The sequence below is a fragment of the Musca vetustissima genome, unplaced genomic scaffold (genome assembly GCF_032173495.1).
Source record: "Musca vetustissima isolate MV318-11 ecotype Yass unplaced genomic scaffold, APGP_CSIRO_Mvet_v1 utg20894, whole genome shotgun sequence".
Taxonomy (NCBI): domain Eukaryota; kingdom Metazoa; phylum Arthropoda; class Insecta; order Diptera; family Muscidae; genus Musca; species Musca vetustissima.
The window spans coordinates 254,364-266,540 of record NW_026879777.1 but is presented as its reverse complement, the minus strand read 5'-3'; the positions used below and the strand labels follow the sequence as shown (position 1 = coordinate 266,540).

General features: G+C 41.4%; 1 protein-coding gene across 1 annotated transcript; it reads right to left on the bottom strand.

Moving 5' to 3' along the window:
* Window positions 1-1,865: 1,865 nt before the first annotated feature.
* Window positions 1,866-12,159, bottom strand: LOC133324934 (methylcytosine dioxygenase TET). The gene is made up of 6 exons (XM_061533758.1): window positions 11,902-12,159; window positions 5,752-8,476; window positions 5,485-5,689; window positions 5,245-5,408; window positions 4,664-5,177; window positions 1,866-4,569 (listed from the first exon to the last, which is right to left on the bottom strand). Exons 1-6 carry the CDS (start codon window positions 11,926-11,928, stop codon window positions 1,866-1,868), a joined length of 6,339 nt encoding a protein of 2,112 aa, XP_061389742.1. The 5' UTR covers window positions 11,929-12,159.
* Window positions 12,160-12,177: the final 18 nt, after the last annotated feature.

The window sequence follows — 12,177 nt, the reverse complement described above, 5'->3', positions numbered from 1 at the left end:
ACTTTCATATTCAATATGAGTTGTTTTCAATTGGTTTTGTTCTTTTAATTTCGTTCAGTATTTGTGTTGTTTTCATTTTTCTCTTTCTTTTCGTATATAATTTTTTTTAGAAAATTAATTGATTTTTACACGCATTTTTTACAATAACAAAAGGTTTTATGCCTTATAAGGTTGATTTCTGTTGTGTGACTGGCGAATTGAAATGTTGGTATTTGGGCAATAGCCGATAAAAAATCTTGAAAAGGATTTTCAAATTAGTAATCAAATGTGATTTCAAATGCAACAAACATAAACAAATTATAAAAACAAACGTTTAAAATTCCTGTTCTATATGTCAATGCAGTTGTGCATTTCAAATACACTTTCAAAAGATGAGGTTATGTATATCAAAAAGGATATATTTTTTAATTATGGCAATGCAACATCATTTAAAATAAAATTTATTTTTTTTTGTTCAATAAATATTTCTATTAAAGTCATAACCTTACATTTTGAATTTGTATTTAACATTTGAGAGATTTTAGAATATACTCTTTTTAAGCATTCAGAGCTTGTCATTTGTTCCGTTAGAACAACATATTTTTTGGGGGAAGAGAGAAATTGTTGTTGTTTATGCATGTTGTACTTTTTCAATATTTTTTTTTTTTTTAGAAATTAAACAAGAGTTTCCATTTCATTTCGGAAATATTTTTAAGAAAATAAAATAAGAACAAGTGTTTTATATGTAGATTTTCAAAACTGAAATTTGGGGGAATTTGTGTTATGAATGTCAACTGTAAGTGTACCAAAAATATAAAATATATTTGCGGATTGGATTCGATTATTATGCAAAAAATTGTCCTTTTTTTCTTTTTTGAACTGTAGACCAGACAAAAAAAAACATACGATCCAAAACAAAAACATACCGTTCTATTTTATATTGCAAAAAGTGATGATAGTTTGCTTGAAGAAAACAAAAATTATAGTATTTCATTTTGCATTTTGTGTTAAATTTGTTTTCATTTCTTTTTTGTTTTGTTTTATATTAATTTCTTTTTGTACTTTTGGCAATGATCTTTTTCTAACAGTATTTCTATATTTTATTATTTTCTCTTAGTTTTTTGTTTGTATGTGAGCTTTTTCGTTTAGTTTTTTTAATTATTTTATTTTTTGGGATCTGTTTTTGTTTTTGTAAATCACTCTTAAGTTTTGTAATCTTGATTTAAAAATTGTTTAGCTGTTTTGGTTTTCTACTATTTTTACTTTTTTCTTTTTGACAAAAAATAACACAAAAATATTAAATGTACGTATGTAAGTATGTATGTTTGTTTAAAAATGTGTGTGTGTAGTTTCAATTAAATAGTCGTTAAGCATTTTTGGTTGATAAAGCATTAGAATGAATCAAAATCTATTTGCGTGAGATGAGATTATAGTTGGTTTTTTTTTATCGGAATCTGTGATTTGTTTTTTCCTCCCATTTGAGGAAGGTCAACAACACTTCGTCGGTTGGTGTAAATTTGCCAGCAATTCTTAATTTGATGTCTGCAGTCGTTATTCAATAATATTAGAAAAAAAAAAAATAGTTTCCATCATCTATTTGTGGGAAACAACAAATGAGAATCTTATAAGGCGATCAACAAAAATTAAAAAAATGGAAACAAAATAAAATATGGCACAAAATCCTAAGGAGAATAGAATATGATTTATGAACAAAATTCAGTCATCGTCAATGGGTCTTCGTATGGAAGCTTTGCAGAAAACAATAGCTCAGAAATCACTCTTTAGTAGTTGTTGTTGTAGGAAGATAGGCGGTGGCGGCTGATCCTTCGTGTTGCCTTTTCTTTACAAAAAATTTGTTTTACATGTTGCACAATCCCTGCTTTGATTTAGGTCTGCATTGGTTGTGGCTGTGGTTGTTGTTGTTCAGTTAATGGCGGTGGCTGCTGCTGCTGCTGCGGCTGTTGAGATTGTGGTTGCTGCTGCCCCGGTTGAACGGTCGTGGACGTTGGACTACTGTTGCCCTCCTGATATGGCCCTGTAACTACACATGGGTGCATAGGGAACAGGGTTGTCCACGAAGTTGTTGTTAGTGTGGGTGCTCGGAGGGCAACTTTCTCGTTTTTTGGATCGGTCGAGTTGCTGTTGTTGTTGTTGTTATTGTTTTGGGCATTCTTCTTGGCGGAAGATTCCTTCTTTTTCTTGCCACCTGATGATCCACCGGTCGATTTGGTGTTGGTACCGGTCTGATTGCTTTCCTTCTTGGCTGAAGTTGTTTTGCTGGTTGTATTAGTGGGCGTCGTCGTAACATCGGGTGGTTTCTCCTCTTCGCCATCCTCGTCTTCATCGTTTTCGCCCATTTGTTCTTTCTTGATTTTCTCCTTTTCCTCTTTGGCCTTGTTGTCCAGATCCGTGTTGATTTTCTTGACACGCATCTTTTCCTCCCACTCATCGATGCCGTGATGATGGCGATTTAGGTTACGATGCTGGTAGAAGATAAGCGTCATACGTGTGGGTTCGTGCCGATTGGGATTCTTGAGGGCAGTTGTGGAATGCATTTCATGTTTGGCACATTCAATCATGACACTGCCATGATTGAGTGCTATGGCAACTCCCCCCATTTGCGGATCTTGGAATGCCTCGAGGTTTTCACTGAAATCGGAAATTTCACCAATCGGCTCGATTTTGTTGGATGCACTACTGCTAGTCGTCGAAGCCGGATTGGATGCTTCATTGGCGGCAGATACTGGCGATGGTGTCGTGGCCGAGTTCGCATTCTCACCGGGATTGTTGGCCGCTGTAGTCAACGCTGCGGTCGTCGAGTTGTTTGTCGTATTCATGTCTGGCGATGTAAGGCTCGAATTAGAATTTCCCGCTTGTGTATCGTCCGGTGTTATGTTTGTGGCGCCCGTTGCTTGGCTGAGATCTGTCATGGGCGTGTTTTGGGTATTGCTATTCAAAAGGGTGGTTCCAGGGCCACAAAGAGATGGAGTGGTGTTAGATGCAGGCGGCAAACTTCCATCATTGCCAGGCTTCAAATTGGGGTTTGGCGCAATGCCACCACCTCCGTTGGGTAACGTTGTCTGGCCCGGTGGAAGTGATGACAACGACGACGATGATGAATTCATAGTGGGACCCGTTAACGACGTCGTCTGGTGTATGGGTCCTGTGGCCGATGGCGGCAGAGGTGTTGCGGAATATGGCGTCGGCGTTGCCCCTGAAGTCTGCTGATGATGTCCGTACATATTCCAGTTGGGAGATGGTGGCGGCGGTGTTGGTGGTGGTGTTTGCTGGGGATACATGCCATACGGCGAGTATGCCTGGTGATAGCCGTAGTTGTAGTTCATGTTCTGGTAGGCGTCATAGGCAGAGTACGCCGAGTGTGGTGGTGGGTACATTTGGTAGTTGTTCGGATACTGAGAGTACTGCGAGTAATCGGTCGGTGGCTTTGGCTTTACAAATCCTTCTTCAAGTGGAGGTGCATGCGAATGTGGAGGAGGAGGAGCGTGGTGAGAGTGATGTTGAGTTGTTAGATTAGTCATTGGTGCCATAGGAGTAAGAGTGGTTAACTTACTTTCTGTGGTCAAGCTATTATTTACCAATGTCGTTGAGTCGGGATTCTCTTCGCTGCCTCGACTTTTAACTTCGCCACGCACATCGTGCACCTGTGTCAGCTGATTACTACCGGCCGTGGGCAATTGATTATAACAAGCGGTGTTGTAACCATTGGAATCGAGCTGTGTCCCGGCAGGAGCTTGCTGGGCGACAGTTTGATGGCCGGCGGCAGCATTTGGCGTTGTTGGCATGGGGCTTGGATTCGGATTGCTGGCAGCGGTGGCAGTTGTCCCACTTGGTGGTACACTGCTTCCTCCCATGGCGGTCACGTTGTGGGCTGTGGCGGCATGAGGATTGTGCGGATGCGGCGGTGGTGGCCAATTGCCATAGTAGTTCCGTGAGTCTATATAGGAACCCGTCTGATAGTCGTACGAATAGGGAGAGTCCAAAACCGTGCTCGAAATCTGATTGGATTGCAGCTGGGCATCTGTGAAGGTATCGATCATGGTCGCCATATTCATTAAACTCGAATTAGACGACATAAGTTGATTGGTATTACCTCCGGCGGCCGAACTGCCATTGCTTGAGCCTGAATTGGAATGATTGTTACCGCTGTTGTTGGTGTTGTTCGGATTATTACTAACGGGAGGCGTTGAGAATGCACTACCGGCTGGACTGGGGTTATTCGTCACAGGTGTCTGACAACGCGGAGAAGGTGTCGTTGGGGGTGGCGCTGGAGTTGTGGCGGAGGACTGTTGATTTTTACCCTTCGATTTAGATTTCGAAGTTGACGCAGTGCCAGTGTTGGAGCTGGCATTTGAATTGCTGCCATTGCTGGATTCCTTTTTAACTGCACTAGCGGCCGTTGTGGCGGTCTGGGTGCTCGGGGCATTGCCATCGCTTGAGGCAGTCGGTGCGGGCGTTGCTGCATTTGTTTCTGCTCCTTCTATGGCGGCCGGTTCGTCTTCTTTGCGTTTCTTCCCGTGCCTGCGACAGGGTATCAGGGGAGTTGATCTCACTCGAACTTCGCATGGAAATCTGAAACATAGAAGAGATCAGTGAATTTCAATTAGTAATCCCATGGATGAATTTCCAAATTGAAGCCAATATGAAATGTCAACACTACACTCACTTGTCCAACACCTGAACAGCACCGGTGCGGTGCTTTTCCCTTTGGCCTTCGGCGCTTTCGAACTCGTCCGTCGTGTCCATGGTGTACAGTGGTAGGACGTGGAGCTGTTCGTCGTCCGGATTGCTTATATCTCGGTTGCATGGCTTCAAGAGGGCCACTTGAACGGTGCAGCCGTCCTGCATGTTGTGCAGGTCGCGATGTGCATGGGCGCAAAAGTCCAAACATGCACTTACTCCCGAGAAGGGTTTTCCCTCCTTATTGCCGAGGCGACAGTCTTGAGCTTCTTTCTCGTAGCGAGTTTGATTGTCATAGGAACGTGGACACATTTGCTTGAACAGTGGCGCCAAGATGGTCGCCAACATGTTCATGTGCTCTTCAATGGCCGCCTCTTCGCTCTTTACGGACAGGCGGAATTTTCGTACGGTTTTCGATCGAGCATACTTGCAGCCGTTGTAGTACATAGACCATGAACACCCAAAGCTGTAAGAGGCTCCCGAGGTTTCAGGATCCAAACCTAAATTGAAGTGATGGGAAGGGAGAATTACAAGGTGAAGGAGAATTGTCGCAGAAGTGGAACTTACCTTGACAGGCGCACGTTCGGTTTTCGTTTGTCGCACATCGACGTGTTGTGGGCAATCCGAACTTGTTTAATTTCGGTATCAGATTCGTATACGCATTGTCAGCATCCTGGCGTGGCATGCCATCCCATACAACCATACAGACTACAATGAATGCCGCTATACATCTGCACACGGGAATGGATTGTATAAGTAATTACACACACACATATCCAAGATGACAAAGGAAATGTTGACACTTACCTATGGCCTGGACGTTTCTTCACAACAACCAAAATTTTCTCCTCTGGATCGGCCCGTCGTATAATCCATTTTGCCAAAGGGCAACCCGTCGACGTTTTACCCTCCTTACCAGTGTATAGAATTTTTTCGATGCGTAACTGACGCCCCGAAACTTGGCATCGCTCCTCAAACTCTCTACGTAGATCGGCTAAATTTGAAGCTGTACCTGTAAGATCCAATAGAAATGTTAATTTGTTTTCTTGTTTGTGAGATTTGAAGACACCCTACCTAGATGAGTGTAATACGTTCCGGGCTCGGGAGGACTCTTGTCCGATTGGAAACAGTCACATTCGGGCACCTCAGTCTTGTTACCCTTTTCTAAACGATCTGATGTGTCAAACATCGGATTGATTTTTTCATGCTTCACCGTCACTTCGTTGGGCTCCTCTTGCTTGATGGCCTTTTTCTTTGGCTTTGCACCATTTTGATTAGCAGGCTGGGCTTCTTCCTCGTCCATTATTTCGTCTTTGGTTTGCATGCCAATACATGAACCATCTTTCAGATGTTCGGCGGTTGGAGCGCGAGTTCCCCCCTGGCGACAGCAAGAGAATCCTGTGCTGTTCTTGATTGCTGCCGGACCGCCTTCGCCATGGAACACATAACCAGACCCGCCCGGCCCATAGGCCCCACTCATGTCTTCCACTTTTGGTTCAAGTAGACCTGAGCCCAAGTGAGGATGAGCCGTGGAACCATGTCCGAGGGGATAGCGATGCGGTGGAATGGGGTAAGCGTGAGCTGGAATATCCTTTTCGTAGTTGGTTGGCAAGGGAATAATGCTGCTGGTTTCCGGTTTGCGATCAATGTCCATCATGTGACTGCTGTGATGATGCAGACTACTGGGATGGTGTTTCGCCAGGGGACCATTTAACGACTTCGAGTGACCAGATGAGGAGAGAGCATTTGAATGCGGATGCATCCCGTGCGCGTTTCCAAACGCGGATGCCGAATGCTGGTAATTGGGCACAAAGTTCTGTTGGTAACTCTGCTGAAAAGTTGTCGACGAACCGTAGTACGAGGAATTGTGATGATATCCAGCTGCATAGTCTTGTTGATTCTGATGATGGGGAGGTGGGGGCTGTTGTGCACCACTGGCTCCTGGTTGGCCCTGTACTTCGTTCTGGCAGAAGTCAGCGTACTGGACAAAGTTCTGGTAATTCCGCTCATAGCCTTCCATTTTGTTGTGTTGTCCGGGGATAAGTCCTGGCTCGGTTTTAATGTAAGGAGCATGATGATAATCCGGATGCTGGGGAGGATAGTGCGAAGAGGGTGGCGGAGGATATGTGACGCCTTTTTCCATTTTTATGTTCGCCAGGTGGGCGAGATGGTGACCACCGCCCGGATCGTTACTGTTCTTATCGATATCCGAGTTGTCGGCACTATTGGCATTGACCGAGGCCGCATTGGCTGCAGCTGCCGACGACGAAGATGACGACCGATTGCTGCGACTACGACGACTTGACTTTTTTGGAGGATCGGGGTTGTGTGCCGTTGTTGTGTGCTGCTGAGGCGGAGTTTGTGCTAAAGACTGCTGATTGTGTTGTTGATGATGATGATGATGTTCGGCATTTGGAAAACCAGACGCCACCGGCTTCTTAAACGAATTCGTATGGTGTGGCTTCCAAATGTGATCGCCACCACCTCCGATTGGTTCGGGGGCTAGAGATGCACCGCCGCTTGCCAAGCCAGAATTCAGAGGAGTCTGATTTTGCTGCGGAGTTTGTGGCTGCTGGGCCGTTGGTGCATTACTCCCATTCGAACCATTGGCATTCATTGCTGAATCGCCTCGGAGATGGTGGCTATACGATAAAAAATGACCGGTCTGTTGTTGTTGCTGGCTACCATTTGGTCCACCGACACCCAGTGGTGGTGGAGGAGCTCCAGACATACCATGTATATCTGGTGGAGCCGACAGTGGGTCCTTGGGATCATTCTTGCGCATTATCATGGACTTGATGCGAGTATTTAAGTTGACACGCTCTCCCCCAGGACCAGTAGTGGTTTGCTGATAGGGGTCCGACACTGCCTGCGGCTGAGTGTTCCAATTCCAGTCTTGTTGCATAGGCTGCGGGTGCTGTGGGGGCGAAGCGATATTATTCTGAGCCTGGGTTTGAGACTGGCCACTGGGTATTGTGGTGCCGCCATATTGCTGCTGAGTGCCTTGCGGAGCGGATAAGTTTGCATTGGGCGATTGAGCCACTTGATTCGGCGATTGTGAGACATGACGATTCTGCTGGCCCATGGCCTGCGTTTGGGGTTGCTGCATGACGCTGCGTGTAGGAGACTGTGGCACTGTTTGATTATTGGGTGTTTGCATGGGGGAAGCTGCCGGCTGTGAAGCTGCCGTATTATGAGCAATTGTTTGGTGACCTCCATTTACGCTGGCAATCGAAGAGTTACCAGCCGAACCTGCTGCTGTCGAAGCAGCCGTACTTGTGTTGTTCGAAGTCTGTTGTTGTTGTTGTTGTGTAGCACTGCCGCTATAGTCGCCTGAATATCCGTTACAGTTGAGTGAGCGCGGCGGCACGCTGCTCACTCGCGGATATCCAGGCGTGTCGTTTCCCGACATCGTCTTATTGAGATCGGTGACACTGCCCAAATGCTGTTGCTGCTGCAAACTGGACGCACTAGGCCCCGTCGACACTTGACCGGCATAGGCTACCGATGAGGGGGCAAAGCCCACACCCTGTAGGCCAACCTGATTGATGGGCGCACTAGATAGCTGTTGACTCTGGAAATCATAACGCTGGACCGGGGCTCCATATGGTGAACGTCCGTAGTTGGGATCAAATCCTAAACCTGTCTGTACATATCCATTTGATGGATAGCCGTATGACTGTGTCTGAAAGTCCAAGGATGTGATGCCGGGTGTATTCTGTGGTATTTGTTGGATGAATTGGTTTTGCCAACCCTGCGAGGGATCAGCTTGCCATGTGGGATAAAAGGCCATGGGTGCCTGAAAGAAACAAACAAACAGAAGGGATAGCATTAACAAAATTAGAAAATATGCATTTTCAACAGTTGTGTTTACAAATAACGCGTTTGCGAGAGAGTGACTGAAACCAGTTTGTTTTTTGAATTGGAAAATATTTGTTAAAAAAAAAACGGAGGAAGATTTATGTGTGCCAAATTGTTCATCCCCTAAAAGTTATTATGGGGTTGTTTGAGCCCAATATCCTTTCTCATATGTTTCAATTCAATTTTTAGCAGTAATTAAATACGCACACATGGTTAAATTTATTTTCCCTACACCTTTTATTTCGGCGGCTCCGGACGACAGCCTATATATCATTTTATTGTTTAGAATATTTGGCAATAAATTTTCTAAAATTAAAAAAAAAACAGAACCATATGTTTGTATAGAGTTGAACTTAATGCTGTGGAGATAAGGGTTTGTTGGTATGTAAATCGTTTTTATTCTATTTCTTAGTAGAGATGCAAGTATTCGGGGGGAATTATATTTCGGATTCATAATTGTGTAGTAGTTGTAGGAAAATAGGTCCAAAACTTTTATTACCAAATGTGAGATATATTTTGAGTGTCAGTCCATATCAGCCAGCTTCCAATTTAGCTACATTTCCTAGTGTGGGGTGGAGTTGGAAGGGATTTGCATTCATTGATGAATGAAATCTATGAAGTAGTCAATCAGATTGTTTTTTACTGTTATTTGTTATATATACATACATATAAGTGAATGATCTGCTTGTTGGAAGTATGCATTTTAAAAAATAAAAAAAAATAACATTTTGCCAACAACAACAATAACAAATATTAAAAAGTACGTTGTTCCGCCAGTAGTTTATTTATATCGTCATCTATGACAACATCAGCAAAAGCGACCACAACTATCGTTTTAAAACAATTTTTGAATTTATCAATGAATGAACGTAATATGAAAAAATATATTTTTTTATTATTATTGTTGTTGCTGCTGCTGCTGCTCAGCCATTAGGCAACCTGGATGGTTGTGCTGCTATCAAACATGCATAGATTTATATACATATGTATGCACATATATCCGGTATTCCTGTACGAAGTACATACAATATTCATATAGTATGTACATGTGAAAATTTAATTTATTGCATACATTTTATTTCGTTTTATTATTTATGCAAACAATAAAAAAGTGAAAGTGTTTCTTGCCATTCAAAGCGATTCGTTACACTGCGATGGGGTTGTTGTCGTATTTTTATTTAGTTTTGATATTGCAATTTTCGTTGCATACTTTTTGTGGCCATTCAATATTTCTATTCAAAGAAATAATAGTAAGAAATACAAAAATAGTAATTTGAAATTTTTGAGGTAGCCAATTAGATTGTATTCTTTAAAAAATGTCCTGCATGATGTTTTGAAAAATGGAACAGAAAGGTGGATGTGAAATATGTTGATATACGTTTTTTTATTAATTTTCAATACAATAAATTATTATATTGTAATTGAAATACCACCCCCTTTGTAATAAAATCGTGGCAACAGCAGAATTTTCGGAAATTCGTATAAATTATCCACAATACAACACGTGTTTGTAATTATGTACGCCATGGCATTTACAATTCCGCAATTTCCATTTCAACTAAATCTTTGTCACAATAAATTCGATTAAATGCAATGGGAGCTGGAGGAGTGTGCTGTGTGTCACTAGGAAAGGAGAAATGCGATGCCTATATTTCTTATATATCTTAATAGATTAGAAATATTTTAATCTACTCGTTGTATACATACATTCAAACATTATCTAGAATATAATATTTGAAATCTTTTCCTATCTTCTTTCACACATTATTGGCAGGCATCATCCGAGAGGGGGAAGGTGGATTTTAAATGTGTCATTAAGATTTATTTAACTGCCATTAACCGCCATTCATTCCTTGGAGTGCAAATATTGTACGTGTACATAATTCAATAGAGGATTTGTATCTAAACTACCACCACCACCATCAACGCCACTACTACGACTACCACCATAATCATCATTGTTCCAAAAAATATAATCACCTGACTTTAATTTATGTGTTTAAATTTCGTCGGGGTGTGTTTGAAAATTTGCCGTGGGGATTTTCGTTTTTAATGAATACAAAGTTGTTGTTGTTGTTGCTGCTTATTGTATTTGAAATTCCTAGCGGCATTAACAAATTTTGATAAGGATTTACATTTTAAATGTACATTCAAATATCTGTACATGTGGGGAGGGTGGGCAGAGAGTGGTAATGTGGAGGGATTGTTATGCAAATTAGTCCTGATTGAAAGTTATACGAGTCTTCTATAAATAAATCAAAAAGGATTTGCTTATTTTTTTCGGTTCGGCATAATGGTGTTTATGGAAGACCTTTGATTATATCTACATATAGTTTCCGGTCTACACAATATTTGTTGTTTTAAATTTGGATATAGGTATATTTTTTAGGATTATGGAATAAAATTGGCTGTTCAAAATCCACTAAACAACAAAGATAGTCTATTGCAATAACCAGTAAATTCTTATTTACACAAATGTAAGAGATTCCCTAGCAATCCACATTATTTTATTGGAGTTTTTCATTATGTTACAAGAGGTTTGTTCATTTACTTTCCCAGTAACATTTACTCAGTAAGAATTTGCAGAGAGTAAATACAAAATTTTCATATTTACAAAACAGGAAATAAAATATCAGCTGATGTTACTGAAAAATTCTTTTCTAGTAAGAATACTCTGTAACACAACAATCAAATTTCCTCTCTCAATTTACTCTAAATTATGTCCAAGATCTATAAATAACGTCACCCAAGTAGCAATCGAAATCGGAAAACAGTTGTTTTTCTGAAGTCTAATGTCAAAAATTTGAACTTTGTTTACGGTTTTATAATGGAAGTCAATTCACAATAAAGCATTTTGACAGCAAACTTGAGTGGCGCGAAAGTCAGCTGTTTTTTTTCTCAACTCTTTTTGAAATAGTTTGACTTTGTTTACGTTTTGATAATGAAGACAATTCACAATAGCGGATTTTGACCAGAAACTTCAGAAGCAGCTGATCTTCCTGAATGACCTTATTAATAGACCTTTATAAGCTAGAGCCCAGACATTAAGTCTAATGTCAAAAATTTGAACTTTTTTAAGTTTTTATAATGGAAGTGAATTCTGCAATCTTGATATACCACCTGGTCTTCCAGGATGGCCTTATAAATAGACCTTGATCAGCTACTACCTATAAATAAAATCATCCAGGAAGATCGGCTGCTTCTTCAGTTTCCTGTCAAAATCCCTTATTGTGAATAGACTTCCATTATAAAAAAAAAACAATGTCTAAATTTCTGACATTATAGCTGACTTTCTCACACAAATTAATAGATCTTGCTAGATCTCTACTCCGAAATTGAAAAAATGATAAAAAATATACTCACCATTGGTTGTTGCGGTTGGTCCTTCATTGTTTGGATTTGTGCTGTAATTTGATGTTGTTGTGGTTGCAATTGATGATGTTGATGTTGTTGCTGCTGCTGTTGTTGATGATGCACCAATGATTGCTGCTGTTGTTGCTGCCCACTGGTATTTTGTCCTAGTTGTTGATGATGTTGCTGCTGTAGTTGTTGTTGTGACAACTGTTGTGACTGTTGTTGCTGCTGTTGGCTGTGTAAATTATTAAGGTGATGTTGTGACTGCTGCTGTTGTTGTTGTTG

Coding starts and splice junctions, on each gene's coding strand:
- LOC133324934 (XM_061533758.1), bottom strand. CDS start 11,928: ATGAAGGACCAACCGCAACAACCAATG. Junction 5,409..5,484: donor AAGAAACGTCCAGGCCATAG/GTAAGTGTCAAC, acceptor TCCCGTGTGCAG/ATGTATAGCGGCATTCATTG. Junction 5,178..5,244: donor CCGAACGTGCGCCTGTCAAG/GTAAGTTCCACT, acceptor ACTTCAATTTAG/GTTTGGATCCTGAAACCTCG.